Source organism: Cyprinus carpio, chromosome B7, assembly GCF_018340385.1.
Source record: "Cyprinus carpio isolate SPL01 chromosome B7, ASM1834038v1, whole genome shotgun sequence".
NCBI classification, from domain to species: domain Eukaryota; kingdom Metazoa; phylum Chordata; class Actinopteri; order Cypriniformes; family Cyprinidae; genus Cyprinus; species Cyprinus carpio.
The window spans coordinates 23,557,040-23,584,301 of NC_056603.1; the positions used below are offsets into that span (position 1 = coordinate 23,557,040).

The following is a 27,262-nucleotide window of genomic DNA, read 5'->3' on the forward strand; positions in this document are numbered from 1 at the left end:
CTATGCAAGTCTGATCAAGTCTTTTGTTTTCAGTGTTTTCAGTCTGCATATGCAGTACACTAGCAATAGTTTAAATGAGGTAGAAAAAAGTAGAGTTAACGTTAAGTGTTAAATCCATGTTATAACAATAGAGAATTTTCATGCAGGATTTGTCTTATCTTAAATCTTAACTTATACAATTTTCACACATGAAGGGATGTTTTATTTTCTTTTTTAAGGGATGAAGGGATGTTTTATTTTTACACAATACATCCCTCTGTGATGTTTTGATAAAAAAAGAAAAAAAAAAGAAAACAATGTATAAATAAATTGTTCCAAATAAGATCAGTAACGTGCATTAGACAGGTTGAATTTTCACTTCGTGCTGACTTTAACTTATTGTAACTGATCTTTAAACAGAAACCTTACAGGGATCTCTGGATCACTCATTTCAGCTTGAATAGACCTCCATGTTAACTGAAGTATCTTGGCAGGGTCCTGCACACTCACACAAATAGAAAACATATGTAGTGGAGATTTATAACCTCACAAACCTAAAAAAAGTAAATGGATGTCATGAATCTCATACATTATTCGATCATGTTTATATCTCTATGTCTCTATTTGTCCTCTCATTCAGGTCATGGCCTGATGAATCTATATGTTTCCACTCTCTGTCACTCCTCTTGGAGTCTGAAGGCTCCTTGTGCCTTTTTTCACGCCGTCTATCTCTCTCTTCTCTCTCCCTGGCCTTTTCCCTCTACCTGTCTTTGATGCCGTGGAAATAATCATTTAAATCTTTCCACACCTGGTGATGCTGTTCCACTTCTCGAGAGTGACTTGTGTTTGCCACCTATTGAAAGCAACAACTTCCAGTTAACAAGAGTCAACCACGCCCCCATCTTTCAAACACTAGTGGGTTCAAGTGTACTACAAGTGGTAATACTTTTTTTAATGCAGCATGTTAAAAGCATGTTAAAAGCACATTTAGTTCATATTCATGATATCCCAAAATAGCAAAGTTCAGTAGGCCTACACCTATTTTAAGTATTAAAGAATAATTTTTACTGGCTATATTAAGTACAAGATTTGTGCGTGAAAATAGAACACTACTTTAAGTGCACTTTTTTTCGCCTGGGTTGTGCCGTCCTTCCTTGTCGTGCGTTCAGAGGCACTAACGTAAAATAAAGCATGTAATTGGGATGAACGCACGACAGGGAACGCGACACAAGCAGCAGACTACAGCTTTTGGCACAAACAGTCCGTCAGAAAATACAAAATAAAATACGAAACGACCAGCTTCTTGTTATTGTTCTTTAATTAACACACTTGGGAGTCGCTTGGCTGTCGACGCCTCATTGTTTGTGTATCTGCAGTTGCTTGGCTCAGGGTGGCGAGTTTGCGCTGTCCGCAACGCTCACTGACCTCCCGAGACCCGCTCTATGTTTGTGCGTGCGTGCGTGCGTGCGTGTGAAGCGCTCAGCTGTCTGTCATAAACCAGCACAACAGCACGCGCTTCTCCAGAGCAAACCAGACAGCACGCGTACAGAGGCGCTGGCGACAGCTGAGTTGGGTCTTCAGTTATGCACAGCTAGATTAAAGCAAAGCGAGGCAGTATCTGCGTCAAAATGAACTGGTGTATAGGCGAACTAACGTGAAAACATCCTCAAATTGATTAAGCCCAGCGTTGAACTTGAACCACGCGTGCACGGGGATGAGCTGTAGTATCTTGTTGTTTACTCTCGAAGCTTTTGCAGTGAAGCGCAATGTTCACGTTTGACAGCCCTGCGTAACATTTCGTCCGCGCTGAACATGACAGAGGACATAATGACGGCTGTGCGCCGAAATCTTTCTGAAACAGCAGGTGCCTCGGGACAAAAAGATAGCGGACAAACTGAAACGACAAACGAGGCGATTCCTTCCTCCTCACCCGCGGAGCTCAGCCAGGACTCCGCGTCCTGCACCAGCGAGCTGACGCGCACGTGGCTGCAGTTCGCCAAAACCTTCGTCATTATCTTCCCCATATATGTCTTGGGTTATTTTGAGTTCAGTTTTAGTTGGCTTTTAATCGCACTCACGGTATTTTTCATTTGGAAAAGAAACACTAGGTGTAAGAACACTAGGTTGAATAGAGCACTTTTGTTTTTTGAGCAAGAGGACACAGTTAAACATGAGCTGGAGGCAACTGAGTTACCATCATGGGTGAGTTAAACTCCACGTTCATTGATAACATTTCACTTGTTCCAAAACAAACAAGAAGTTGACTTTTATTTTTGAAATTATAAAGCTGGACTAAAAAGACAGAATGGGTTGTCATTAGTGGCATTTGATGAGATTGATGAACAACTTGTTTAGTTGGAAATTTGATAAACAGTTGTTTTGCTTCATTCAGGTTTAGTACGTTAGATCATCTTGTTCGGTTTCAATGTTGTGTCCATTCAGCATGAACCATAACTAAGTTTGGATCCCAGCTGACCCCAGGCTGTCAGACTTGAGGCAGTGAAGGTGAACCGTGTTATTCCAAATGATGCAGCATGTGTCTCTACCAATTATCTGTCTATTTTTATCTCGTATATAAGCATTATCTTGAGCCTCTGCTCATCATGGCTGTAATCAAAAGCCAAGTGCAACAAAGTAAATATATGTTATGTAATGAGATATTTTGACCTGAAGGTTGAGTACCAAGGTCAGTCTGCGTAATTGAAAATGAGAATTCACTGACCTGCAGTCTATAAAAATGTAACAATACCATTACTGCAGCATGTAAAACTGTAAATAACAATTAATTAGTTTACTGTAATTACCTTACCATGTATGGCAAAAAACTGCATTATATGTAATTTTATTGTGAAATACTATTGTTAATAAGGACATATGATTGTATTTTTCTTTCCTTTTTTTCTCTTTTTAACTGGGTATGTTTTTAAAGTGTTAAATAAAGATGGTTTTAGAGGATTGTACTCAAACCATATACAGGAAAATGTTTTGAAAAGCAAATGTTAGAAATGATTTACTGTTAGAAATGATGAATGAAAGTGAAGGGAGATGCCCTCTGGAGCCTTAAAAAACTATAAACATGCTGGTGCAAAAAAGCTTAGCTAACACCTTACAGTTCATGACCATCCTTGTTGGAGAAATCTAGGCTATGATCTCACAATACTGACTGAAAATCTTATTGGTTAGATACATAACCATGTTCACCCCCCAATAAATAAGTGGTCAATCAATATGGGATTACCAATGATGGACACCCAAAGTGCCATATGTAGTGTAGTGTAGTGTAGTGTTAGTCAGTTATCAGATACATTTTCATTACATGGTCTCATAGCGACCCACTACCATCTACTTCATTTAGTCTTCAACTGCTTTGGAGCCTACTTGTCTGGAGCCTGCTTGTCAGACAACTACTTGTCTGTGTGAGATTAGAAGTCTGTTGAACTGGTTTATGAGTTTGAAGTTGTTGTTGTTGTTGTTGTGGATTCTGTGATTATTCACCTTTTGTGGCGCTATGCTTTTAAACCAAGATCTTTTGAAACACTGATGACTTGTTTGTCCAGTTTCTCCGTGGTTCCTGGAAAGTGTGTGATACCTGAAGAAAATAGATTATTTTCCTTGGTTCTCTGAAAGTGCTGCCTTAAATGACTTGGGTCTTAAAGAGACATGTTATATCTCTTGCCTAAAAGCTTCAAACTTGCTATACTAAGTTCAAAGTATATATTGTTGCATGTATGTTACAAAAATATGTAAATACATGTAAAAGCATTTTAATATATGACAGAGATCACAAGCAAGTTTTTTTTTGAAACATCACAGATTATCACATTCTCATCAGATTATGTCACTGTCAACAATCTATAGTCTTTACATCGCTACATTACTGAGGTAACTCTACAATCAATGTCTTATCTCTAGATTTGTTTTTAAAAGAACATTCTCATAGATATCTGTCGATGTAGAGAAATCCTCAGAGATCTCTAGTGACCATAGAAACACAGTTACCATGGGAACTTTCAGTGTCTTTCCCACATATCATTAATACTAAACAAAATAGTCACTGTTCATTTTGGAGGGACACCCGAAGTCTAGTGCTGGGTGTAGTAGCTCTAGCTGTGTCCAAACCTATTTGCCCTGATTGATGGTTATACTAGAATATGTCAGTGGGAGAGCTTGCTGAAGAAAGTGCTGTGCACCAACACTGTTTTGCGATTTAAAATAAATTCAGAGTGATTGCACTGCAAAAGGAAGTCACACACCCCCATTTTGCCTCTTGAGATTACAGTGTTACTTTTATAGGACATACAGAAGGAGGTTAAGTTTTATGGGAGCTGCAAACTCATTATCTTTTCAGGGTGAGAGCGCATTGTATTCTCAGGTAAACTGATGTGGCTTACCCGAGGTTTTCCTTTAAGCTTTTGTGTAATATCTTGGAGAGAAGCGTTTATGGTTTTGCAGCTGTGTTACCATAGTGATGAGATTCAAATGTGCCCTATACATTTGTTTTGCTTGTGTGGCATTTGTTTGTAATTTAAACTTTCAGTTGTAAGATGTTAAATTACAGGCGCCTTTTGTGGTCAGAAAAGTCTACATTCAGACTGGCAAAAGTGGCCGAAATCCTGTTTTTTGTTTTGCTAATAGACTCAGATCTGGGTTTTTTTTATTGCAATGTGAACAGCACAAACCACATGAAATCTGATCTTTTTCATTCTGGTTTAGGCCACTTTTGGTCACAAGTTAGATAGAGGTCTGCTGTTTTGCAGTGTGACCTCAGTCTGAATGGTTATATCATAAATCACGAGAGTTTTATGATTAACATTCAATAAAAATTCTCAGTTTTCAGGAGTCACTGCAAAGATTTTACACACCAGAATGTGGAAGAAAGCTGCAAAGAAGTATAACATTTACAGCTCTTCACAATCAAAACTTGAGGCGAGACTATATGAGGAAAAACTTTGCTCTCTTTCTCCTCATTCTTGTCCTCCCTATTGCCTGCTCACAAATTTGCTGGCTCCTGCTGCACATCATCTTATAAATTAATGCATAAACACTGACTTCAGTGGCGTCCACATTTACTTTTGTATAACAGTATGCTGTGTGATACCTTTGCTATTCTTTTGTGCATGTGGGTTAGTTCAGGACCAGTTCACACTTGAATCTGTTATTGGCTTCAAAGATATGTGAACGTCCAAACAAAAAATGGCATCTGAGCAAAATAAGGCATGGAGTGTCAATGTAGCCATAGTCTCAGAAGTCCTTTGTGGCGTCACAGTGTCTGTTGGGTGGAAAAAACTGTATGTTTTTAAAAACCTGATAAGTTAAAGGGGTAGTTCACTCGATTCTGATTCTGACATAATTTACTATCCGTCATGTCATTCCTAGTCTCAGCCTCAGACGTCATGGCCATAGACCGCTGGCTGTACGTCTGATGCATACCGCACACAAAATTGGAAACTCTTTGGGAGTTTCAAAGTCGTCATCTGATTGGTTAAATTATGCAAGATTCCGGGAGACATGCGTGTCGCTTTCTTTAAGATTCCACCTGGAAACAAAGATGCCATTATGCCATTATGCCATAACCCTCTCATGAAAGAAGAAATCCGTCATGTTTACAACTGTGACAATGAGCACTTATCAGGATCAACTAAACGCTGGATTTATAAAAGTATGTGAAATATGTAAAGTTCACAATTAAAGTTAAAGTTGCGGCATAGAATCTTTAAAATACGTCCAAGAGTTTTACACACCTGTCTGTTATTGTGGGGACCTTTCCACGCCCCTTAACATGACGCAGCACAAAACAAAACGTGATTGCTTACTTTACCTGTCAGTCATATGGCCAATTGGGCAGTCCTTGGCCATTGAAAGCGTCCCAGGTTCCCAGACCTTCTGCCGTCAGTCTGAAGATCTGGCTATGTGAGAATGTTGTTTCAAACCTGAATGACTTATTTTGAAGAAACTTTATTGTCCATATAATGAAAGTCAGTGGGGTCCAAAAAAAGAAACAAACAAAAAAAAAAAAAAAAACGCTGGACCCCAATGACGCCATTGACTTTATTGTATGGCACTGCTTTAGAAATGAAAAAAGTGCAGTGTTGGTGTGTCATCTTGCTCCCTCTCACTGAATGAACAAATGCAGGCTAAGCATTTTACGCATACAGGGATTTGACTGCAGCTATGCTCATCCCTGATCCTACTGCTCTACATATAGTCATGATAATACCACTGAAGTGAAAGAAAAAGAGAGAATACACATGGGTGCCATTTTTTGGTATAGAGAACCATTCAAATGTTTAGACAGGAAGTCTTTTTATTTTGTCATACATTGAATAATTTTTTTTCATGCCATCTGTGAACCAAGGATGTGCATGTGTGTTATAGCCTGAGGGGTTTCTTCAGAGACACTGCAGCACATTTACAGAAGCAGTCTTGTTCCCTCCCTCTTTTATTAATATGATATATTTGTCAATTTCTCCACCAGGTTCATTATCCAGATGTGGAGAGAGTTGAGTGGCTAAATAAGGTGAGAGATTTATTGCATAATAATTGCCTGTTACTTAATAATTTCTAAGTAATCATCATCCAGCGTATACATGTGTCTGCAGTCAATATTCTGGAATCTGATACTCTCTCGCTCTCTTTCTCGCTCTCCAGTGTGCTTTGCTCATGTTACACTACACGTAGCAACCATTTTTCAGCCTCTGTGTCAAAATCAGTGGCTTTTTAAAATATTCATTGTACGTTTACATTCAGTGGCTCACAGCCTTCAAAAACATGCCTGATTTGAATATTTCATTAACATTTTGCCCAGCGGTGTAATTTATGTACCTGAATGGCCTCATGCTTCTGCAAAGTATGCCTGCAACATTCAAAATCATGCAAAACTATTTACATGAAACACTGCAGAATCACTGATGTTTTTAAACATGACAAAACTGAGAAGGATAAAAACTCTTACTCACAGTACTGTCATACTAATATTACAACCTAAACTTTCACACATGCATTTTAAAGCTCATAAATGTGATATAATTAATTCTGTCTCTTTTTCATTATTTGCCTCTCTACATCTCTAACTTATTTCAAAGGTTTTAAATGATATTACTTTGCTCTCAGACATGGTATCCTGCATCTATTTTTTAATATTTCTGGTTTTGCCTTCCCAGTATGGCTACCTGTTCTGTTGCCATGGAGAATAGTTTCCAAATGACTAGAGTATTTACAGTTAGTCAAGTTACAACATGTCCTCCAGCCTTTTAAATTGTGAACCTTGTGTCACACAGCCTTGTTGTGGAAAAATCTACTTTACACACACTGAAGATTTTTTTTTTAGCAAATGTAGCCAAGAGGGTATAAAACAACACTTAAACTTTTCTAATAACTAATGAGTTTCAGAGAAGCTTATTTATCATACTTAAGTCAGTAACGGTAAGAAATGAAGATGCCTTAAGTGCCTCAGTTTACTCAGTTGCATAGTACACTCTTTGCCTTTCAGACAGTGAAACAGATGTGGCCTTACGTGTGTCAGTTTGTGGAGAAGCTGTTTAAAGAAACAATCGAGCCAGCGATCAAAGAAGCCAATGCCCACCTCAGTACATTCAGCTTCACCAAGATCGATCTGGGAGATAAGGTATGCTTACAGAGTTCTCAGTGCCTATAAACATTAAATGGTTACAAAGTGCATCCTATTAGAGAATATGTAAATCTTTGTTCATGATGTTTAATATAACATCAGTCATACTGCCTTGTATTTTATGGAGCTTTGGCCCAGTCTGGCTTACACTGTATAGACACCAACTTATTGCATACACTTTTTTTGGCTCCTTCCTCTCTCTCAGTCAACTTGTGATTTAACATATCCAGTTATTCAGCCAAGAGTGTAATCCTGAAAGGGAATAACATCAGTTTTGGCACCATGGCTTAGCAGTGAGTCCACATGCGGCCACATTAAGTGGTTTTGCTCAGACAGACGACATGAGTCTACACCTCTTCTCCCCATTATTTCCTGTACTGTAACCACTATCCCTAATAATTATTATTATATATATTTTTTTAAAATTAAATTAAAGAAATCAGTAGGCATTGCCTAACCAATTCACTTAATAAACCTCAATATAGGCGCAATGGATTTTATAGCCATAGAAATATTTTAGCAATATTTTATATTGTGTAGGATAGGCACAATGGAAGTTAGTAATGGCAGTGTTTTTAACATCATAGATTTGTATCATAGATAGTAGACACGCTCCTTACTGCTGATTGGCTATAAGTTTTGTTTTGGTACTCGGCCTGACTCAGTTTTCTAAAGCGTTTTTGAAAAAATACATACCCCACCTTTAATGACAGAATTTAGATTTTTGGGTGAACTAACCCTTTAACCCAGCCTGGTTTACATGTTTCAAATGATTAACAGTTGAAAACAATAGTTAGACATTTTGAAAAGTAATCAAAAAGTAATCAAATGTACACAGTATTTCATACAACTCTGCAAATGTAACTAAGCATTAATTCAAAAGCCTCTCTAAACAGTTCATTGTGAAAATCATGTTTTTGGCTTATGCAGCCAAGACTTCACAATGGGATTTAATACCATTATACCCTGCATGAGATGACATGAGATATCCATGCATTGTGTTTTCTAAGCATTTTTTGTTTTCATTTATATAGTTATAATTATTTTTTTTTTTTTTTTTTTTTGTATAAATTGTTTGATTGAGTGGATTGAAGGTATAAACAGTATAATTTCTTATACTATAAATATATCAAAAAATTGATCTAGTTAGTCTGTAAAATTAAGTTTCATTCAAAAACTGTGTACTTAATTTGCAGTGTAAGACCATCATGCATATTCTATTTAAGAGTAGACCTTGCTTAACTACTTAACACTAAAACGGCATTGCACTAAAAAGCTATATATTGCATCAGGAGTAGGAAGATTGGCATAAGAAATTTAAACCTTTTGGAAAAGCTGACCAGCTGTCAGATGGAAATAGTTTATGTTGTCAGGGCTCTGTGGAGGAATGCATGTTGGTTAAAGAAATGTCAACCCCTGACGGGGCATCTGTGCTCATCTCTGTCACAGCCTCTCCGAATCAATGGGGTCAAAGTTTACTCTGAGAACGTAGACAAACGGCAGATCATCATGGACCTTCAGATCAGGTGACATCACATAATATATGCTATGCTGACATCCTTTGATCTTTTTTTTAACTTTCTGGTTGTCCCACAGGTTTTAATATTTCTCTTTTCTTTTATAGCTATGTCGGAAATACTGAAATCGATGTGGATGTCAAAAGATACTACTGTAGAGCAGGGATCAAAAGTATACAGGTACATTGTTATATATTCTCATAAAACATTTTAGAGTGATATTCTCTGCTCTTGTGCCGCATACAGAAGTAAGATTGCACTGTTATTTGTTCACAACAGAGACACAGCAGCTCTGTTATGTATGGCATCTTCCATTGAGTTTGTCTCCATGACCCAATGGATTATGTTAGCCAAGGCCAGAGAATTAATTTGTTGGATACAGGGAAGCTCTTTCCTATATTGTGAAGCAACCACGTGTTTCATGGAAAGAATCCAGCCGACTGTAGAACGGAGCCTATTTTTATTTTTACAGAAAGGTTGTGTGTGTATTTATAGGGAGGCGTGTAACCAAATACTAAAATGCCCTTGTACTGTTTGTAGTGCATGATCATATATATACACACATGCTCACACAATGACCATTTTGTACATGATTTATGGACTTGTTTCATTCTGTCACATTTAATGCATAGCAGAGTAAACTCCTTGTGTGACAGCATGCTGTTTTTATGTATGATGTATTTTTTACTATATGTCAGGGAGGTCTATAATACCTGGAGAGAGCTGTTAGCATTCCCATTCATCTCTACGATTGTTAAACAGGGAAGTCTGAGGCTGCCATCTTTGATTTATTGAAACTTAGTTCCAGAAAAAAAAATAGCACATTTGCTTTAAGCCACTGTTAAAAGATTTTCAATAATATAATAAACATTTTAATGAAACTTTGTTTTACATGTCACAAAATTCAAATTGGTAATGTGGGGCAAGTTTATTTATATAACACCTTTCATACACAAATTGCGATTCAAAGTGCTTTACATACAAATAAGAAAGAAATAAAAATAGAGTAATAAACAAGAAAAATCATGTAAAATAACAGTTCATACTGTATATACACTGACTGACCTTGTATAACCTCTTCCACATTTTATGATTTCATAAAGGACTACTTGAGACAGGACATTCCCTTGAGTTATCTGTTTTCACTAGCTGCTCTTTGGTAATGGATGATTGTTCAAAACAGAAGCTCATAATTCTGTTGTGAAGGTGAAATGTCTATTACAGAGCATGTCAGAATGCTGTCAGAAGCAAAATAATAAATGCATCAGTGTCAGGATCCTGAAACACTCATCATCAGCCTGGGGCGCATAGTGGTTAGATTGACAGCGCTGCTCTCTCATGCCAAAAATCTTTTTTCTCATTTTCCAGAAAAGAATATCCTTTCTTAAAAGGAAAATACAGGAAAATAAGACAATGATATTAAGAAAACGCAGTTCTGTCATTCCATTTAAGGACTCCAAGGCTGATGAAGTGGGTTGTTCCTAATTAAGGCAGCAATGCTTTAATTAATATAATCTGGTGAATGCCAGTTTTTTTATTTTCTTTTTTTTTAATTGAGAATATTTCATATGTGACCCTGGACCACAAAACCAGTCCTAAGTAGCACAGGTATATTTCTAGCAACAGCCAAAAATACATTGTATGGGTCAAAATTTTAGATTTTTCTTTTATGCCAAAAATCATTAGGATATTAAGTGAAGATCATGATCCATGAAGATATTTAAAAAATTTCCTACTGTAAATATATAAAAGCTTTATTTTTTATTAGTAATATGCATTGCGAAGAACTTTATCTGGACAACTTTAAAGGCAATTTTCTCAATATTTAGATTTTTTTTTTTTTTTTTTTTTTTTTTGATTCCTGATTTTAATGGTTGTATTTGTTGTATATATTGTAATTTTTGTCCTGTCCTAACAAACCATACACCAATGGAAAGCTTATTCATTCATGGTGTATAGATCTCAATTTTGAAAAACTGACCCTTATGGTTGGTTTTGTGGTCCAGGGTCACATATTGCCTTAATTGGAGTAAGGTACACACCAAACCTCTAGTGAAGAATCCTTACCAGTGTTTCAAAATTTAATTTGATGTGTCTGTCAATCTCTCTGTGTATGTGCTTGGCCGCATGTGTGAATAGCTACATGGAGTTCTGCGGGTGATTCTTGAGCCACTTTTGGGGAATATGCCGCTGGTTGGTGCTCTGTCCCTCTTCTTCCTCAAGAAGCCAGTGAGTTTACGAACAATTTATTACTACCTTGATAATATTGTCTGTATTTTTGCCTGATGAAAACTGAGGTTGCTTTTTTTCTGATAAAGTTTGGAATTGTAATATCAGTGTGTGGAAATGTATTCCCTTTTTGACATTTGCTGCCTCTTCATATGCACCTATGCTTAACTTGGATTTGAATGTGAGCATTTTCCCAAAAAACATCTATTTTTATAAAACATATTTTACCACAACATACAAAGGAGCGTTGTCTCTGAAATGCTGTTGTTTGCAGTTATTGCAAATGATGTTATACAGCATAATGAGATACAGCTCTTGAAATGATTACATTAACTTAAATGTGAATAAATATGTTTATATTGTACATAAAATGTCCTGGGTGAGTGTTAGGGAGAAAGGATCTTAAGGAAAAAGTGTCTTGAGGATATCTGATGAGATGGCTATCAGATAAGATTGTGAATAATGAAAGAAGATAAGGCATAAGATCAGAAGTCAGTGTGGAATTTGAGTGGGCAGTGACTTGGTTCTTGTTAAACAGCAAGAAATATTTTAACTTTTCAAAGTACATCATAGAGTCATCGCAATGAATGCATGCAGAAGACATCTAGAAAGAAATAGTTTTACTTTCATCAGCTACATGTTGCAGCCCGACCAAGGGCAGCTGAATGACTTTGAGATATATCTACAGATGTTGTAAAAATGGAGGGGAATAAGTGAAGAACTAAAGAGTTAAAAGAGCAGCAGGGAGGGTCCAGATGTTTTTTATTTCTGAATATTATAAGTTTTGTTACTGTATTAGAATTGTGTGGGAATTTGTATGGAAGTACAGTTAAGGATATAATTAATTTTCTGGGAATTGTTTAATATTAAAGTGATAGTCCATCCAAACTACTCACTTTCATGTTGTTCCAAACCTGAATGTTGATCTGTGTCTGTGTGGGTTTGTGTGCGTGTGTGTGTTTTTTTTTTTTTTTTTTTTTTTTTTTTTTTTTTTTGGCACATGATTGAAGATATATTGAAGAATGTTGAGAACCACACAGCATTGGATCACAATGACTTCCATTGTATGGACATTTTCTGAGACATTTCTCAGAATATCTTTATGTTCCATGAAAGAATGTTATACAGGTTTGGAACAACAAGAAGGTGATGACAGAATTGTTATTGAACTATCCCTTTTATGTGCTCATAAAAACACTCAATTTTCAGTTAAAGGCAGTTCATCATTGAATTCATTGATGTCATAGTCCAGCTCAGTTCAGTTTAAATAGTATCTGTGCAATCAAGTCGACGATATCACTGGAAATGAAGTGTCCCCAACTAAGCAAGCCAAAGGCAACAGTGGCAAGGAACCAAAACTCCATCGGTGACAGAATGGAGAAAAAACCTTGGGAGAAACCAGGTTTAGTCGGGGGGGGAGCAGTTCTCCTCTGGCCAGACGAACCAGCAGGTTGATCCATGCTGCAGCAAAGTCACATTGTGCAGAGGACTCATCTGGTTCCAGTTGTCCCGATACAAGGACAAAGACAAGGTCTTCACTGGGGATCCGTCTCTGGGGTTCATCTAGTTGTCCTGGTCTTCACTGTCATTCAGGGCTGTAGAGGGCATCTCTAGGTACTGAGCCACCATCTGGGCTGGATACGGACTAGATCTGGTGACTACGGTGACCTCGGAATAAGAGAGAAACAGACTTATATTAGCGTAGATGCCATTCTTCTTACAATGTAACAAGTACATTGTGTGTTATTGGAAGTGTTCCCAGTTCTGGTTGACCTAATTAATGCAGCCTAACAATCCTTTAACGGATTTGAATAATTGAAATGTGTAAGTGTGTTATGTGTAAACCAGGTTAAAGGGATGGGTCGTTAATCTAGATTTAAACTGACAGAGTTTGTCTGCCTCCCGAACAGTGTTAGGTAGATTATTCCAGATTTTGGGTGCTAAATAGGAAAAGAGTCTGCCACCCGCAGTTGATTTTGATATTCTAGGTATCATCAAGTGCAGTGTTGACAGAACCAGGCTAATATGGTCATAATTCCTGGTTCTAGTAAGAACTCTAGCTGCTGCATTTTGGACCAGCTGGAGTTTGTTCATTAAGCATGCAGAACAACCACCGAATAAAGCATTACAGTAATCTAACCTTGAGGTCATGAACACATGAATTGATGTTTCTCCATTTGACATTGAGGGCATAGGTTGCAATTTAGGTCCGATAAGTATTTTAACCAATGCTAATGCACTTCCAATAATGCCAACAAAGTTTTCTAGTCTATTCAAAAGAATGTTGTGGTTGATAGTTTCGAACGCAGCTCTAAGAATATAGCAGCACTAATAGAGAGATGATCAACCATGATCAGCAGGTGAAGTGCATAAGAGCAGGTCATTTGTAACTCTAATGAGAGCAGTCTCAGTACTATGATATTGTCTAAATCCTGACTGGAAATCCTCACAGATACCATTTTTCTCTACGAAGAAATATAATTGTGAGGATACTACCTTTTCTAGTATCTTGGACAGAAAAGGGAGATTGAGATCGGTCTGTAATTAACTATATCTTTGGGGTCAAGCTGTGATTTTTTTTTTTTTTTTTTTTTTTTTTTTTTTTTTTTTAACGAGAGGCTTAATAACAGCCAGTTTGATGGTTTTGGGGACATATCCTAATGACAATGACGAATTTATGATAGTCAGAAGATGATCTATGTCTTCTGGAATCACCTCTCTTAGGAGCTTAGATGGAATAGGGTCTAACATACATATTGTTGGTTTAGATGAAACAATTGGAAAAAAGTTATAAAGGAAGAGAAAGTTATTAAAGACATTTGTCTTTTGCAAAACTGCAGGATTGAGATTCTATTTAAAGGTTTGCTAAACAGCATAAAATGATCTTAACAGTTCTACCACGTGTGTATAGCAGTGGCAGACAGTCAGCGTCAGTGACCCAGATTCTACAGTCTGTCAGTACCAGTTTAGTAGCAGGGCTAATTTCACAGCAGGTTATCACAGCTCAGCCTGATTCTAGCTCACATTCTGCTGCTGTTTCTGAATGAAGGCTTTATTAAGTTTTCCTACACCTGCCTCACTGAGTTTGAGTCCTTTGTGAGGTGTCCAGTGTCCTGCGGTCTGACTGTAGTTTGTGATGCACTGCAGAAGTGGCCTCTCTTCATATATTCCTCTGCAGTGTGGGCGACACTGAAATTCACAGAGGAAAAGAGGCTAAGAGAACATTTTTATATTACGTCTATCCCCGTTATAATGGATAGTTTGTATTTCTGTCCTTATTTTCTTTCTTGTTTATGTTCTAGTGTACTGGGACATCGATTGCTCTCATTGCAGTAACAAACATAGTGTTGTTATTTATGTCTAGAAATATTTTATTGTTGTTTGTGTTACCTGGTTTGCGCTTGTTTCTCTCCTCTGAACAGATATACCTGTATTTTTTCTGTGTTAGCAGTAAGTTATCTATATGCTTGATTCTCTCTTTTTCATTCAGCTATTGGACATAAACTGGACAGGCCTCACAAATATATTGGACATTCCAGGGCTTAAGTAAGTGAACTTTTTCTTCCTATGATGGATTAAATTTTTACTTAGTATTTAAAAACAGTCTTTGTTTCTTGGAATACTTCGTAAGTTTATTTTAGTCCTTCAAGGCATTTTATATAAACTGTGATTTATTTGTATTATTTTCATATTGGTTAGGCTCCTTGTTCTGATTTGATTTAAAGGCCTCTTGGTTTTCATCCATAGATTTATTAAAAAAAAAAAGTGACAAAAGTGACATGACATACATCCAAGTATGGTGACCCATACTCAGAATTCGTGCTCTGCATTTAACCAATCCAAAGTGCACACACACACACAGCAGTGAACACACACACACACACACCGTGAACACACACCCGGAGCAGTAGGCAGCCATTTATGCTGCGGGGCCTGGGGAGCAGTTGGGGGTTCGGTGCCTTGCTCAAGGGCACCTTAGTCGTGGAATTGCCGGCCCGAGACTCTAACCCACAACCTTAGGGTTAGGAGTCAAACTCTCTAACCATTTGGCCACTCCACATGAAGTCTAGACCTCTTCTTTTGTTTTTGACTTCATTTAGTTGTACTTGGATATAGGCCTGTTTATTGGAGATAATTAAAAGAGCCTTTGTTCAGCAGTCTTAGTGCGTAATCAATGCAAGACATTCATCTTTCTCTCTAATGTATGTTGAATTTAATTAACTATAAGCTTTTACACATTATAATTGGACTGTCTCATACTGAGTAGTGATGAATTTACCTTTTTGGCCACTTTACCTAAACTTTATATTATCAGTCTAACATACTTGACTAAATTTATGTTTCACACATAAAGGTTTATGCTTAAATGCTTGAAATTAGTTTTGTAGACATTTAAATTGTGGCCGCAAAAACCTTAATAACGAGTAAGTGGCTATGTAATAAATATTTATATAACTTTAAATTTTATTCATATGCAAATTTTTCAGTGGTGTGGTGCACTTGATAAAAGATAACTGGTTGATTAGTTTAAAACCTTACCTTTTTAATCAGGTTAATGCTACTGAAAAAAGTTTGTTTTCATAAAGAGAACAACTACTCTTGGCATTTTATTAAAAAAAAAAAAAAGAAGAAAAAAAAAACCTGTTTCTTCCCTTGGCTATGTGATGAAAGTTAGTAGTAATATAACTGGTGATTTTTATTTTTATTTAATTTTTTTTTTTTATAATAATAAAAATGACATCCAGTATCAAACTTGCTAGTGGCTATGAGAGAGTGTTCACTTAAAATGTATGGATGAGCATGCATCATAAACAGTGTAATTTAATTTTGATCATGTTTAAATCTGCTCTTCTTACTTTCAATATAAGACATACTGTATACAGTGGGTACGGAAAGTATTCAGACCCCCTTAAATTTTTCACTCTTTGTTATATTGCAGCCATTTGCTAAAATCATTTAAGTTCATTTTTTTCCTTAATGTACACACAGCACCCCATATTGACAGAAAAACACAGAATTGTTGACATTTTTGCAGATTTATTAAAAAAAAAAACCTGAAATATCACATGGTCCTAAGTATTCAGACCCTTTGCTGTGACATAATCCTTAAATGGAAGATGTTTAGGATGACCAGAACCCTTCCTAGAGCTGGCCGTCCGACCAAACTGAGCTATTGGGGGAGAAGAGCCTTGGTGAGAGAGGTAAAGAAGAACCCAAAGATCACTGTGGCTGAGCTCCAGAGATGGAGTCGGGAGATGGGAGAAAGTTGTAGAAAGTCAACCATCACTGCAGCCCTCCACCAGTCGGGGCTTTATGGCAGAGTGACCCGACGGAAGCCTCTCCTCAGTGCAAGACACATGAAAGCCCGCATGGAGTTTGCTAAAAAAACAGAGAAATAAGATTCTCTGGTCTGATGAGACCAAGATAGAACTTTTTGGCCTTAATTCTAAGCGGTATGTGTGAGAGAAAACCAGGCACTGCCTCATCACCTGTCCAATACAGTCCCAACAGTGAACCATGGTGGTGGCAGCATCATGCTGGGGGTGTTTTTTCAGCTGCAGGGACAGGACGACTGGTTGCAATCGAAGGAAAGATGAATGCGGGAATATTACAGGAATATCCTGGATGAAAACTTTCTCCAGAGTGCTCAGGACCTCAGACTGGGCCGAAGGTTCACCTTCCAACAAGACAATGATCCTAAGCACACAGCTAGAATAACGAAGGAGTGGCTTCACAACAACTCTGTGACTGTTCTTGAATGGCCCAGCCAGAGCCCTGACTTAAACCCAATTGAGCATCTCTGGAAAGACCTAAAAATGGCTGTCCACCAACATTTACCATCCAACCTGACAGAACTAGAGAGGATCTGCAAGGAGGAATGGCAGAGGATCCCCAAATCCAGGTGTAAAAAACTTGTTGCATCTTTCCCAAAAAGACTTGTGGCTGTATTAGATCAAAAGGGTGCTTCTACTAAATACTGAGCAAAGGGTCTGAATACTTAGGACCATGTGATATTTCAGTTTTTCTTTTTTAATGAATGTGCAAAAATGTCAACAATTCTGTGTTTTTCTGTCAATATGGGGTGCTGTGTGTACATTAATGAGGGAAAAAAATGAACTTAAATGATTTTAGCAAATGGCTTCAATATAACAAATAGTGAAAAATGTAAGGGGGTCTGAATACTTTCCGTACCCACTGTATATGTTTACTGTATCAGCCTGCAATACATTCACAATTAAATTAGAAGAATTACATTTATGCATTATGCATGTAGATTCAAGAAACATATTTTTTCAGTATGTTCCCTAGGAATTATTTAGACGCATTAACTAAAACAATGTTTTCAAATAGCCACTCAGTGCACTCTGTAATGGCAGATTAGAAATATATTTAATGTGTTGATGTAACATACTGTCTGCAGTAAAAGTTGCAGCAGATTCATGAGTGTTGCACTTCTGGTTGTGCTGATCATGCACACAGACACACACACAGGCGGATGACTGATTACACCCCTCTAGCTGTTTCTCAACACAGGCTACTGTGGACAGGGGTGGTCCATAGGAATTTTTAAGTTAGTATAGTGAAGAGCTCCTTCACTAAGTGAGGTTAAATATGTATATAGGCATATTTACAATTTGTGTATATTTTGTTTGAGGTTAAATATGTATTGTTTCTGTGTATCACTAGTTGATAATCTTTATTCAAGCACAGACAAACCGAATAGGCTGTGGTCATTACAGCATTAGTCTTGCTATTAAAGTTTATCCTTACTTCACTGCGCTGCTCTCATGTCAGCCATGCTCCTTGCATCATGCTCTCATGTCAGCCATGCTCCTTGCATCATACAGCATTATTCGCCAGCGTTTTCACGCGTTTTTTGATGTTTCACACTGCAGCATTTTCGCTGAGAGAACATGCTCCTGACTTAGATGTGGCACTTAATTACAGAAATACTAGAAATACTAGTTCTCTTTTATCAAGATTTTTGTAATCGCTGTCGCGTTTGCATATAGTTCTTTGTGTTCCGACACCAACGAGGATCTAACATCACTTGCATCTTCTTCGTCTTATTTCTTCCCGGCAGTGTAGACGCTACTGGCTTATATCTTCTCGTTTCATGTGTGCTCAGCCAGCGCCCCCCTTGTGTTTTACTGTAACTTCAGAAGCTCCAGACACGTGTGCAAAAAAGCGCCATTCTCATTTGGTCAAGTTTTTGACGCGGTGTCAAACCAAAAAAAACGAACCCGACGTTTTTTAAAAAAGACGCTATTACGTTTTTTCGCGTTCGGTGTGATTGGCAGCCCTAGTAGATCGTTGTCACGAAATTCGTTCCCGGTGTGACAGGCCTTAAGAGGAATATTACACTGATAGAATCCAGCACTGATCTTAGATCTGTCACTCCTGTATTTCTGTGCTGTATATCTGTGGTGTCCCACTGCTGGGCCGGTGAGTGATTATTGTAACCTCAGAGAACGCTATGCTTGCATTATGAAGATGTTTGGGCAACTGCATCTTGCTCAGCAAGCAAATCAATAAGAGAGTTATGAGCGTCATTCTTGCTTTCATTTTTTATGGTGTTTATGATTTCTGTTTGGCATATTGTTACCCTCTGAATGTTGGTGCTCTTTTATTACAGAGGAAGTAAATCACAATGAGGTTACCTTTCATCACAGAATTTGGGAGATTGAATGTCAAGTGTTGCTGACGAGAGATGAGAAAGCATTTTGAAAAAAAAAAAAACATATTGGAGGCAAATGTAAAAGAAAGAATGGGTGTAATTGAAAGCATGAATGGAAACTACATTTAGAGACAGAATGTGATAAGCAAGTTGAGGTTATAAAAATAAATAAATCAGGCTAAAGAGTTTGAATTTATTTAATTAATGTCCATTGGGAGGTTGATGAATATCAAGTCTTTTATCTTCATGAAATCAATACATTTGCCTTGCGCATCCCCCATCCAAAGATCTTAAAGGTTGTTAAGATTATCTAATGGCCATAGGGGTTTAAGAACACCTTTAGAAATGCTTTTATGTACTAAAGTAGTTACTCAAGCTTAATGTTATGTCGGATGTTGATATAATATTACGTGTTAAACAAGCCTTGAGCTTTCTGTCATGGATCCCTAGTTTGCAACTCATATCTGCATCAGTTCGGTTCAGCATTCTTTGTTCTGTTGTTGAGTGTCATGTTTCATTATCGTGTAGATTAGCTGGGTTCCAGGGAAGCGATCAACTGGATTTAACTTGAAGCTTATTTTTGTTTGTTGTATTATAACTATGCCAACATTGCACAAAATGGTTAATGTTTCTTTTACCTTGTAGAAGTGTCCTTCATTGTTTATAAGTTTAAATGTCCATCGATTTAAACTTTCCTGCTGCAGTGTTAAATCATTTTTTTTTTTAAAAAGTGTTTTGGAAAGGAAAGTACAGTAAAATGCAACTAAATTAGACATAATACTGAAACAATTGTGTTTTGTTTTGTTTTTGGTCATTGCATAAAGAGAACGATTAAGTGTATTGCCATTTTGGCACCCATGATGAATTTATTCATCTTGAATGTTGTTATACATGTCTTTGTGTCTTTGTTCAGTTGTTTTCCGATTTCTTTGTGTTTTTGTTGAATCAAAATGAAAGCTAGTTGGCGTTGTCAACAGCCATGCTCAAAATGAGTAATTGCTCTTGTGATTAACTTGAATTTTAAAAGAGCAAAGCACAATACTATACAATGTGCTAAAATCTATAATAATATAATACAGAACATTTATTTATTGTCTAAATTCGACTTGGACTGTAAATGTATTTATTCATTTTTTATGGTTATTCATCTTTGTATTTACTTATAAATAAATGCAAATGAATGTGGTGTGTGCTGTTTGTATGCAGTGAGAGATCAGCATGCATACTTGTACAGTATATATGGCAGTAAAGTTCTCTTATCTACAAACATGCATTTGTATATTATTATGGTTAACATAATTTAACTCTCTGTACAGTATGTTGTCTACTTGCCTGTTTGTGTGTTAAGATGACTTGAGGAAACCCAGGTGACACTGACAAAACTACAGGCTTTTCAACAAAGACAGTCATCTGCCCAGAGACAGGAGTATTGGTTCAAATGAGAGAGGGGGGAGATGAGGATTGTCAGCACAAACCTCAAAATGGCACTATGGCTTCTCTGTGTTTCCTCTCCATTGCCTCTCCCCCTGTTTGTGCTTGTATTTTAATAAGATCGTGGTGCATTTGTGCTGGGATAGACAGGCTGCAGGCCAATTAGATGCATATACTGTCACACCACTTGCTGCTGTAGGAGTCTGCTTAAATGTAGAAAATTTATTCATGCTCATGTTACAAAAACATGCTTAAATAAACAGTGTCATATGATCTTTGTCTTTTGTCACATTGTTGGTTTAGTCAGCAAAGTGGCGTTTGAATGTGGTTGTGGTTAGCAATACATCCGGGAGGTACAGGATTGTTTTTTTCTCTCTCTCTCTTTTTTTAATATAAAATAATCTGTGGAGATCAGTTAGACTTTGTTTTAAGGCAACTTCTAAGACAACACCAGCTAGTTGTAGTAACACAAACTCATTTAGACACCATTAAACAGGTTTGGTTGCTTGCCACAGAAATGTTCTCTGTGGAACATTTTGAGTAAGTTTAAAGATTTTCCAAACTGTCTGAGTCTTTTGTGTTCATTCCAGTCAATCATAACGCTGCCTCTGCTTTCATCTCTCTGATGTATGAATTATTAAACCACAATTTTGATCTTTTTCCCACACAATTATGTACTCTGAGAGAGTTACACTTCTGTCCATTGCATTGAAGATGATGATTAATATCTAGAAGTACAAAATTTCATGTAACTCATTATTTATTTTTCCTTGGCAGTGGCTTTTCAGACCACATGATCCAGGATATTATCAGCACTTACATGGTGTTGCCTAACAGGATCACTGTACCACTGATAGGTGAGGTTGAACTGGCACAGCTTCGTTTCCCCATGCCAAAGGTAAACACATCACTCACGCATCTCATCAAACCCTACAAATGTTTATTTATATTAATGTTCATTAACCTCTCATTGTCATTGACTCACACTCATTAGGGAGTTCTAAGGATTCATTTTCTTGAAGCTCAGAATCTGGAAGTTAAGGATACATATCTGGGTGGGCTGATCAAAGGGAAGTCTGACCCCTATGGCATGCTGCTGGTCAGCAATCAGCTCTTTAGAAGCAAGACCATCAAAGAATGTCTGCACCCCAAATGGAATGAGGTGTATGAGGTGAATACATACATATAAACAAACACACATGCACATTTGCTGCGCTCGTAAGACTGAAATGCATTTCATCATCAGGCACTAGTATATGAACATTCAGGACAACATCTGGAAATTGAGCTCTTCGATGAAGACCCAGATAAAGATGACTTCTTGGGCAGGTGTCCCATTCATTTGTATAGCTGAAACTTACAATGTTGTCTGTTATAAAACTTTATAAAGCTGTATAATGTTTCTTTTATTTTTGTTCCAGTCTAATGATTGACTTGAGTGAGCTTCATAAAGAACAGAAGGTTGATGAGGTAATGCAGTCACACTCTTGTTCTTGTTGAGATTAATTTACAGCTCACAACAAATGTCACCACCAGTTCTCTTTCAGCACCCTCTCATTAATGAACTGACTTTGTATTTACACATTTGTTGGCTGTATTGTAAGTAGATTTGAAGTTTTTCAAACTATTTTGTTTTCATTCCACTCATTCACAACGCTGCCTCCACTTTTAACTCTCTGATTCATGAATTATTAAGCCACAGAATTTTCCCCCCTCACAATATATTAAAGTAGATTCTTGTTAAACTTAATTTTATCTTATTAATGTGCTGACTTTGAGCCTTTGTCCTGTATTGATAATGACATTTTTTTTTTCCCAAAGAAAGACCAGTTGTGTCATTTCTTTTGAACTTATTGTTTTTCATCATGGAATGAACTAAATGTCATTTAAGCCCATATCTGCTATGCCAGTGCACTAATCACTTATTTTCTGCAGTGGTTTGACTTGGAAGAAGTTGAACTAAATGTCATTTAAGCCCATATCTGCTATGCCAGTGCACTAACCGTGTTTTTTGTAGTTGTAATGGTTTTTAAAAAATTCAAAGTTTAAATGTACAAACAAAACTTTTGGATTAGAGTGGCTTGTCATTGTTACCCAAGCCCCTCCCACTTGCATTAAGTAATTGACGGAAAATAAGTTAGAAAGACAAAACAAATAAATAGCGTATGTACTATTAGAACACACACACAAAACACACACATGAGACACACAACAGGTATTTAAAAACACTGTTTGTTATGAGAAAATGTTCCACACACACACACTGGTATTCCTATCATTATGGGGACATTTGGTGTTTTTTGTAGTTGTAATGGTTTTTATACTGTACAAACTATATTTTCTATCCGCTTACCCAAAACTTAAAAACTTTCTGCATTTTCAGATTTTCAAAAAATGTCATTCTGTATTATTTATAAGCTTGTTTATTCATGGGGACCAAACAAATGTCAAAATTTACTGGTATTATTATCCTTGTGGGGACATTTGGTCCCCATAATGTAGGGAATGCCAGGTATACACATACACAATCACTGAATGACACTGACATGATTAAACATACACTAGCTAAACATCATATCATTTCAATTTTTGTTATCATCATTTGCTCTTTTCTATCTTGTTAGGTATTAAGGAGCATAAGGGCTAATGAAAATCTTTCCTCAGCTCTGCTCGTTGTTTACCTGGACTCTGCCAGTAATTTGCCGGTAAGTACAAGAGTGATGAGTGTACATAGATTCTGTCTGTGGATCTGCCATAGGACAATATTTTCTGATGTCCTGCAGCAGATACATGTTTTACATTTTTGTTTGCTTTCAGTTTCATTATTTTATGTTCTACTTTTATGAAATGCTTGAAAGTGTTATTTATGTTCTATAATAGTCTACTTTGATATGAATACAAATGTGAACAAGCTGCAGTTTTACACACCCTAATGATTTACATGCACCGATGTTGTTCCCCAGGCTGTATCTTGCAAGGTGCAATTATCATTTTGCTTCCCCCTAAAGATATTATTTACCCAGATATGAGACATCTGTCAACATTTACTCACCCTCATGTCGTTCCAAAACTTGCTTTCTTCTGCAGAACACGAAATAAGATATTTTGTAGTCCAACTATTTTTTTTTGTGCATACAATGAAAGTCAGTGGAATCCAAAATAATATTGGAATTTGTGGGCTAAACATCATTTTAAGGAATGTTTATTTAACTGAAACCTTTTAATTATGCGGCCATAGAATTATGTATTATTAGTTTGCAACGACTGATGTACAGTGCCGACTTTATTAACGCTTTACATTGTGCCTTCCTCCTCTACTGTAAAGTGTCTTTGAGGGCAGCTTTGGCTGTGGAAACCTAAAGGAGAGGAGGGCCTCTGGTCTAGTCTTTTGTGAGAACCCCGACTCTCTCTATAGAACGTTATTTGTGAGTTTGCCAGTAATCTGCATCCTGGTTCTCCTGACCTAGCTGTAGCTGTTTATCTAACATTGTGTGTAGACATTGCTTCCATTCAAGCTGTTCTTGAGTAACAAACAAACAACACAGAGTACGTTGACCTGATGCATGCGAACTTCCACTTATGCCTGTTGGGCATGTGTAGCTTGTAATTGTCATCCAATAAACTATGAGCATCACATTTCGCATTCTAATTGCTCAGTAACTGAGTATGTATGTATATTTTTATTACATGTATTTTGTGTTTAATCAGACTGTCAGAATCCAAGGTTTAAATCTATAGCTTTCATTCACCCATTTATTTTTACCATCACATTAAGTCACATGATGACAGCCTGGTCATTCTTAGACATATGATTGACGTTTCCTGATCTACACTTAGTAAGCAGTCTAAAGAGAAAGGACAAAACTTTTTTTTGAGCTCTTTTTGTCCCTGCCAATATTGTTACACTGATTCGATATGCATATGTATTTGTAATTTTTAAGGCTGGACCAATCGAACTATCATTCTTGCATGTCCTCTTGCTGTATATTAACCGTCCTATTACCACTTTCTCTCCATACTTCCTGTGGAAAGACCAATCCTCTTGACTTTAACCCTGATGGCCCCAAACCCCCTTATAAAGGCCTGAAGGTACATTGGGACTGCATGCCGTTTATACAGTGACATGCATAACAAGCATTGCATCTGGACACTAAGCATGATTTCACATCTTTTATTATTTGTTTCATTCTTTTGTGATTTCTGATTATTTTTTAATTGCTTCTCCTATGTATTCTTCCCTCATGCCCCACTGCATGTGTTTAAAGATTTAGCAGAGGTTATAGAAGTACAAATTTCTTATTTGTTTTTTTCTTTCTTTATGCACTTCTTGTTGTTTATAAATTTTCAGATGATTTTATAGTAGTAATTACTTAATTTATTCATGTCTTTATTGAATTGAGAAAATAAAACAAGAGGCTTTTTGTTTTAGATTGATGAGTTTAAAATAACCTTATTACAACAAAGCACTAGTAGTAGGAACATAAATTTTAAAAGGCTAAATGGGCTATGATGTATTTATAATTAACCAGGCTAGTATAAGCAGCTCATGTTACCAAAGAGCTGAAGTAGATTTTGTCAACTATTAAGGAGACTTAACATACTGTACAATTGAATGTTTTCTTTTTATTTTTGTTCAGCAGTCTGGGAAAAAAGTGAGCATAGATCCAAATCCTTTTGTCAAACTGAGTGTAGGACAAAAGATATACACAAGCAAGGTAACATTCATTAATCGGCTTTAACATGTTCAAGACTAGAAATACACATATATCCAGTCCTGTTTTGCTCCTGATTTTCAGGTGAGGTATAAAACTAGTGAGCCGCTGTGGGAGGAGACTTTTCACTTCCTTATCAACAACCCCCACACTCAGGAACTGGAAATTGAGGTATTCTAGAATGGGAACACCCCAAAAGCATGAATATTAAAATTACTAAGATAATGTTAATTCTTTACATCTACTGTAGTTTACACTAGGGCTTCAAAAGTTTTCTTTTTTTTTAAGAAATGAATACTTCAATGAATGATTCTACAAGGACACATTACATTGATACAAAGTTACAGTAAAGATGATTAATACTCCTTTCAAAAACATAAAAAAATCATTCAGAACTGAACTTTTGAACGACAGCGTATATCATCAGTCAAATGTATTTCTAGAATGCTATAATGTAGAGTTGGTAAAAAAGATTTACTGTTCATTTTGAGAAAAGATTGTAGACCGTGTGTTCCTGTTGGGTTTTGTATTTGTAAAAAGTCAACTGTCATGCATAGATGTTGTTTGTGTGTCTCAGGTGAGGGATAGTAAGCACAAGTGCTCTCTGGGTAGTTTGGGGGTGGCAGTTGCTTCTCTCCTGAAGGAGGCGGACATGACGCTGAATCAGCAGTTCCCCCTGCAGAACTCTGGCCCCAACAGCACCCTCAAACTAAAAATGGCTCTCAGGGTTGGTGTGTCTGTATGCTATCAAAAGATATTGTGTAATTTTTGTGTGTGTTTCATTCAGCACTTGTGTCAGTATGCTTTATCCATATAAATATGTTTTTGTGTAAACAGGTCCTCTGTTTAGAGAAGGAGGTCACATCCAGCCACCCGTCTTCTGTCCGGGTCAGACACAGTAGTCAGAATAACTCTTGCGTGACCCCTCAACCTCAAATAGTCACTAGCACCAGCAACTCCACAGTGATCAAGCCGTCACAAAACCCATCTTGTACCCTCGCACCGGACACCCCTCAAGGGAAAAGAGGATTGGATGGCTCCCCAGTGCGGTTAGCAGAAGCAGGCCGCAGCGTCTCCAGTCTGGAGATAAGCAGCTCGCACAAGCATCAGTCTCACAGAGACTCTACACCTAGTCTGGCCTCTGACATCTCGCTGCCCTCTGCCACACTGGAACTGCAGCAGAGGTTACAGAAGCTACAAAAGTGAGTCTGTGTTCGTGACATGCTGATACATATATACAGAAGTCGTTTGCGTTTTGCTTTTTTCCTGTCAGTGTAATTAAATTTTGTTTGAAGCCACACTGGTGACTATTTTCTGCTGTTTGAGAAACACTAAAAGCCAAAATACAGCCAAAAGTGAGACACAAGTAGTACCCAGTGCAGTGTGAACCATTTATCTGCACTGCCCAGTGAACAACACGGTATGTCTGACTTGGATAGCACTGAGCAGATTGGTCTCTGCTGAGCCAGCCAGACCAATTTGAGCAGTGAAACAGTGGGAAGCCTGACATGACCCATTTGTATTTGTCGCTGATTCCCTGTCACAAACCACTTATGAGATCCAAGTTGCTCAGATAGTTGAAACCGTATTAAACAATTAAACCACACTGAGGAAAACTGGAGAAAACACAGACATAAAGTAGGAGGATTTTCTATCCAAACAAAAATTTTCCATGAGTTTACACAAACGAGTATTTTGGCAGCAATATTGCATATTAATGCTAAATATTACAGACTACCATTCATGGGGCCGGTGATCTGCTGTAAGTATTTACTTACTCTCAGTGTCAACTGTCAGTCAGTTCTAAGAGCATTAATTTCCTGTTTAAGGAAAACAACTTTCTTATTGTACAGTACTACTCAGAGCATGTAGCAAAAATCTGCTTGATTAGGGACTCAAGTTATGAGCAAACAATGAACAACCTCAAGTGTGATACAAGTAAGACTTTATTAACTACATAAACACTTAAACTAGTCTAACACACACACACACACACACACACATACAGTTGGCATAGGAAGAGGGGTTAAAGCTTAAGCAATAAAGAGAAGAGAAATAAAGACATGAAGCTATGGTACAATTTGATATT

At 37.2% G+C, this 27,262-nt stretch overlaps 1 protein-coding gene across 1 annotated transcript in view; it reads left to right on the top strand.

The window, feature by feature from the left end:
- Positions 1-1,382: 1,382 nt before the first annotated feature.
- Positions 1,383-27,262, top strand: part of esyt2b (extended synaptotagmin-like protein 2b) — a 31,256-nt gene continuing 5,376 nt past the window's right edge. Inside the window, exons 1-18 of the mRNA XM_042726833.1 lie at positions 1,383-2,181; positions 6,455-6,496; positions 7,469-7,603; positions 9,056-9,132; positions 9,231-9,303; positions 11,263-11,352; positions 14,843-14,898; positions 21,239-21,359; positions 21,456-21,632; positions 21,708-21,790; positions 21,883-21,931; positions 22,397-22,414; positions 23,086-23,166; positions 24,494-24,550; positions 25,099-25,176; positions 25,258-25,344; positions 25,751-25,900; positions 26,011-26,375. Coding sequence (XP_042582767.1) covers positions 1,792-2,181; positions 6,455-6,496; positions 7,469-7,603; positions 9,056-9,132; positions 9,231-9,303; positions 11,263-11,352; positions 14,843-14,898; positions 21,239-21,359; positions 21,456-21,632; positions 21,708-21,790; positions 21,883-21,931; positions 22,397-22,414; positions 23,086-23,166; positions 24,494-24,550; positions 25,099-25,176; positions 25,258-25,344; positions 25,751-25,900; positions 26,011-26,375 — 2,129 coding nt within the window. The 5' untranslated portion in view covers positions 1,383-1,791. The remainder of the gene's footprint in view (positions 2,182-6,454; positions 6,497-7,468; positions 7,604-9,055; positions 9,133-9,230; positions 9,304-11,262; positions 11,353-14,842; positions 14,899-21,238; positions 21,360-21,455; positions 21,633-21,707; positions 21,791-21,882; positions 21,932-22,396; positions 22,415-23,085; positions 23,167-24,493; positions 24,551-25,098; positions 25,177-25,257; positions 25,345-25,750; positions 25,901-26,010; positions 26,376-27,262) is intronic.